The 4,586-nt window shown below is 30.5% G+C and overlaps 1 protein-coding gene across 1 annotated transcript; it reads left to right on the top strand.

Annotated features, from left to right (window-relative positions):
• The first annotated feature begins 257 nt into the window (after positions 1 to 257).
• On the top strand, positions 258 to 4,207 carry LOC111676865 (putative leucine-rich repeat-containing protein DDB_G0290503). Its single transcript, XM_023437858.2, has 5 exons — positions 258 to 606; positions 965 to 1,532; positions 1,589 to 1,945; positions 2,017 to 2,150; positions 3,722 to 4,207. The coding sequence occupies exons 1-5, from the start codon at positions 371 to 373 to the stop codon at positions 4,005 to 4,007; spliced, it is 1,581 nt and encodes a 526-aa protein (XP_023293626.2). The 5' UTR covers positions 258 to 370; the 3' UTR covers positions 4,008 to 4,207.
• Positions 4,208 to 4,586: the final 379 nt, after the last annotated feature.

The following is a 4,586-nucleotide window of genomic DNA, read 5'->3' as shown; positions in this document are numbered from 1 at the left end:
TTACAAAATTTGTTCTAAAAACCTTTGATACTGTTTTATAAATAAGGGCTATAAACTTAAACTGCAGAAATATAGTTCAGGATAATGTACTTTGATACGGTGCATAATAATCAGTAATAGGTCGATTTAGATTCTTTGTAACATGAGAAATTTGAGATCTCCTGGAAAACTCAGTTTTTCACTCAGGTTCTTGAGGCGTCCTTATTACATTGAGTTTTTGATCATACTACTGTTGATTTAATAAAATCAATAAAATCAAAGCAAACGAACAGATTAATTCGTAAAATACTTAAAATTAAATTTGATTAAAATATTTATTTCTAAATAAAGCTTTTCTCTAAAAGTTAATTTCAATCCAAATAAAACTAAAATGCCGGAAGCACATGTAGTAATACCACCACTTCAAATTCCTTCGGAGAATTCCAGTGAAATGGAAAACTCATCAACATCCGCTGAAGTTACCGATCGATCTACCAACAGCCACAACGATGATCGTCAACTGGAAATTAGCAATAAGAAATGCTCTATGGAATCTCAAAGCAAGAATAAATTGCGAAAGTCTTATGTAAGAAGATTTCAAAAGAAAACACAATTGAGACCTTTAGGGTAAGCATCAAATTCTGACATTATTATCAAAGATGGATGAGAAAAATTCGAAGTATTTTGACATTAGAATAATAGTTTTCAAAAATTTTCACAGCAACAGACGAATATATATTTAATTGTTGATTGTTTTTTTTTTTTTTTTGAAAATTATTCGTCTTTTTGGAAAATTTTGTTAAGTTTTAAAAAATATTTTACCTAAAAAACATCAAAAAATTTAAGTAATCATATAAGATATATATTTCGGATAATAACGCGGTTTTTTATAATAAGTATATGTTGTAAAATTTTGTTTAAAGTGGAGACAAACAGAAAAAGTAAAAAGAATTTAACTGGTAAAACATTTAAATTTTTTTTAAAGCTTTCAGCAGAAAGCAACAAGCGTATTGCAGCCGAAATCAAACATACCAAGACGTCTGGCACTTACACCATCTTCATCGAAATCTTCGCTTACAACAAACGATTCTTTGCCATCACCATTAATCCCCATTGTAAAGACACCAAGAGCTGAAATCCAACTGGAAACAAAAGTTAGTAGTAGATCGTGCTTAGTACGACAGAAGTCCGGAATTATTTTCGCATTTCGTCAGAGAAAATCAATTTCACAAATGGATTTTAGACATGTACAACGTCAAATGAACAACATTTCAATTTCTACATCCCCAAAGCATCTCAGTAAAGACTCTGTTGGGAATAGCAAAGCTCTATTACCAGCAGACACGAGTGGAGAAAATATGACTGTATCTTATCCCAAAAATTCATTTGTTCATAAATTGTATAATCAGGACAACTTCTATTTGACAAGGCCTGGACGTGATCCCCAAATGGCAGGCATGAGAATATTTGCTACAATTATGTTAAATGCCTGGCGCAAGAGACGTGATGAAGTTAAACATTTAATGGAAGAAGTAGCGGATTTGAAACGTAGTGTAAGTTATATTTTGAAATATTTTCAATAACTTTTTCCCCTAATATTATTTTATAGTCTATAAAAGCCAAAAATCAACTTCATGTCTTTAACACACTCTTTCGAGTCGAGCAGAAACGCAACGATGAACTCAATTGTCAATTGAAAAGATCATTGGATGATATAAATCTTACAAAATCCTCATGCGAAAGTTTGACAACATCTTTGATCAGCCTTAAGGCCGATAAAGCACTGCTTGAACAACAACTACAAATTAAGGAGCAAGAATTCGAAAGCCTCAATACCTTACTAACACAAACGAAGTCAGATCTCTACAAAAGTATGACTATTCAAAGAGAACTTCAAGCCTCATTATCCATGGAGCAGCGTAAAATACAAACATTAGAAAATCAAAAGAATGAACTGATCAATGAGGTATCAAATGTTGTTGTACTTTTTTAATTTAATTTTAATTGATTATATTTATATTTTTATTTTTCATTTAGATTTGCGAATTAAACAGTGAAGCGTTGCAAAAAGAAGAGGGACTGCGTAGTGAAATTCAAGAGAAAAGTAATGAATTCTCCAAACTAAAAAATAAACTCAATGAAGCACAAGAGCAATTTAAAATTCTTAAAAAGTAAGTAGTATTTCCACAAAATATATATCGATATGACTTATATTGTAAGTTTGAATTATTGCAATGTTGTGGTAAAGTTCCTTCAGGAAAATTACTTAAACCTAATAAAATTGATGTGACATCAGGTTTTCGAAATAACATATCCTAAATTTTGACAATTTTGGAGACGTAATAACATTGCGATATCTTTATTTATAAAATTGTGTCAGTCATCTTAAGGTCTAATTTGTAGACTATAAGAAACAGGCTTAATTTCTAGTATATATTTTTCCTCCTTCGAGATTTCTTGTATGTATAAAAAATGTTACTTTAGAATTTATGGTTGTTTCAAACTTAAGGTTAATATATCTCAAAAAAGAATGTATATATAAAATAGTTAAAAATGGCGAAAAGTTGGACTATCAAATGATGTATGTACTTTATAAATAAAAGTATCTTTGTGATATAACAATCTTTCAAATTTTGCAAATTAAATATTTTTAGACTTTAGAACACAATATTCCTTGACGTTTTGGAGAAATTCTGAGATAAGATTTGAATTCAAATCAACCTTTTAAAAAGTATATTTTGATATCTGGTTTAAACATTTGTTGACCTTTGTAACTGACCACCTTAAAGTATACCAATCGGAATCAGAATCATTTTCTGAGTCGATTTAGCTATGTCCGTCCATGTAAACCTTATAATTAAACTACAAGCCGTAATTTTGAAGATAATTGGATGAAATTTGATACATGATCTTCTTTTAACACAGGGACGAACCCAATTGAAAATGGTTAAGATCGGTCCATTATTTCACCTAGGCCCTATACAACTAAACCCCCGAATAGAGCTTGTAAACCTTGTAATCAAACTACAGGTCGCAATTTTGGAGATAATTCAATGAAATTTAGCACATGATCTTTTATAGTACTGTTGCCTCTTGAAAATTGTTAACATCGGTCCATTATTTCACCTAGGCCCCATAGAACTGAAACCCCCAAATAGTTCTTTTAAGTTCATAATTATGTTTAATATACCCGTATCTCGAAAAAAAACTGCAAAACCATGTTCTATACTAGTCTTGATGACCCTGATGAACTTTATAATTATAGGGCCTCATTTGACCCTAGCCCCTCTAAAAAGCCCCCATCAAAATTTTACTTAAATATCCGCAGTTTTATTAAACAATAAATGGCTTTAGTATATCTGAGGCAAGGTACAATTCAACTTATATGCTTTATTATGAAAACTAAATCACATTATTAGTATTATAGTACACAGGTACTAGGTTAAACATTTTCGGGGAAAGTTGTCTGGTATGTATTCTTTTAGATATCAGCTTTTATACATTTTAAGTTTTTCGTATATTGTAGAAGTATACAACTCCAAAACATGCCTCGAAGAAACGCCATTCAATATAGTAGAATCATTATTTTTATAACCAATGGATTACAGGCTAAATGTTTCCATATCATTATGGTCTAACTCCAAAATATTGATATTTGGTGCCGACCATATAACAGGTCGGCCTCGCCCGGCTATAACTTCTTACTTGTTTTAAAATACAACTTATTCAATTTCTCCTTTAGAACCAAAGACCAAGAGTTAAGCGAAGGAAAAAACCGAGAGGATCGATTGAAACAAGATCTAGAAACATTAGAAAACGAATTAAAAATAATGCAAACATGTTTGGAGGCAACATTTGGAAATCGCCTTAAGAGTTGTTGGAACCAATCGGTAACATATCAAAAGATCACGTTACAAATGTTACATTGGTTGGCGTATTATCTTTTGCCAGCAACGCCTCCTCCCAAAGTGACAGCCTTACCTTTAGGTCTATCTTTTGATAAGGCTCTAAGCATTGTCAAGCGATAAATTGCGAACGGCGAACTGAAGCAGAGATATAGAATTTATTCTCAAGATCTTTGTATACATTTGTTTGTACTTGTTTTACGTATCTGTGCATCTAAGTGTTTGTATTTTATTTATTTTAAATAATTTTTTATATAAATAATTTTATTTTGCATCATGTTTTTGAATTAAATTAAAATAAACATTGTAAAATGTAAATATTACCTGTAAATTGATAAAATTTAAGATTTAATTTTGACAACATATGTATGTAAGTATTTTAGGGTAGAGAATGGGATGATGGTTAGAAGGTATATTTTATTGGTTTGAGGTAGATGTGGACATAAAAAAACAATCACAACCACTTGACTGGCCACACTTCATTAGGCGTACAAAGATTTCTTTGAAAACTCTTCATTATCATCACTTTATAGATTCTAAACACACACGCACACACACATGGCAACCACTACATCGTTCATTCATATTTTTAAATGGATATAAAAAATTTTAAACAAATTTTCATTTAAAACAATAATAAACAAATAGAAAAATCCGCTAACATTCAGTATTTTTATTATAAACCAAAAAATAACCACCAAA

Source organism: Lucilia cuprina, chromosome 2 (genome assembly GCF_022045245.1).
Source record: "Lucilia cuprina isolate Lc7/37 chromosome 2, ASM2204524v1, whole genome shotgun sequence".
NCBI lineage: Eukaryota > Metazoa > Arthropoda > Insecta > Diptera > Calliphoridae > Lucilia > Lucilia cuprina.
The sequence above is the reverse complement of the archived record's forward strand: the minus strand, read 5'-3'. Positions and strand labels throughout refer to the sequence as shown.

Excerpts from the sequence above, each read along its gene's own strand:
- LOC111676865 (XM_023437858.2), top strand. The coding sequence starts at position 371 with ATGCCGGAAGCACATGTAGTAATACCACCACTTCAAATTCCTTCGGAG. Across the intron at positions 607-964 it reads ACACAATTGAGACCTTTAGG|CTTTCAGCAGAAAGCAACAA; the intron begins GTAAGCATCAAA and ends TTTTTTTTAAAG. Across the intron at positions 2,151-3,721 it reads CAATTTAAAATTCTTAAAAA|AACCAAAGACCAAGAGTTAA; the intron begins GTAAGTAGTATT and ends TTTCTCCTTTAG.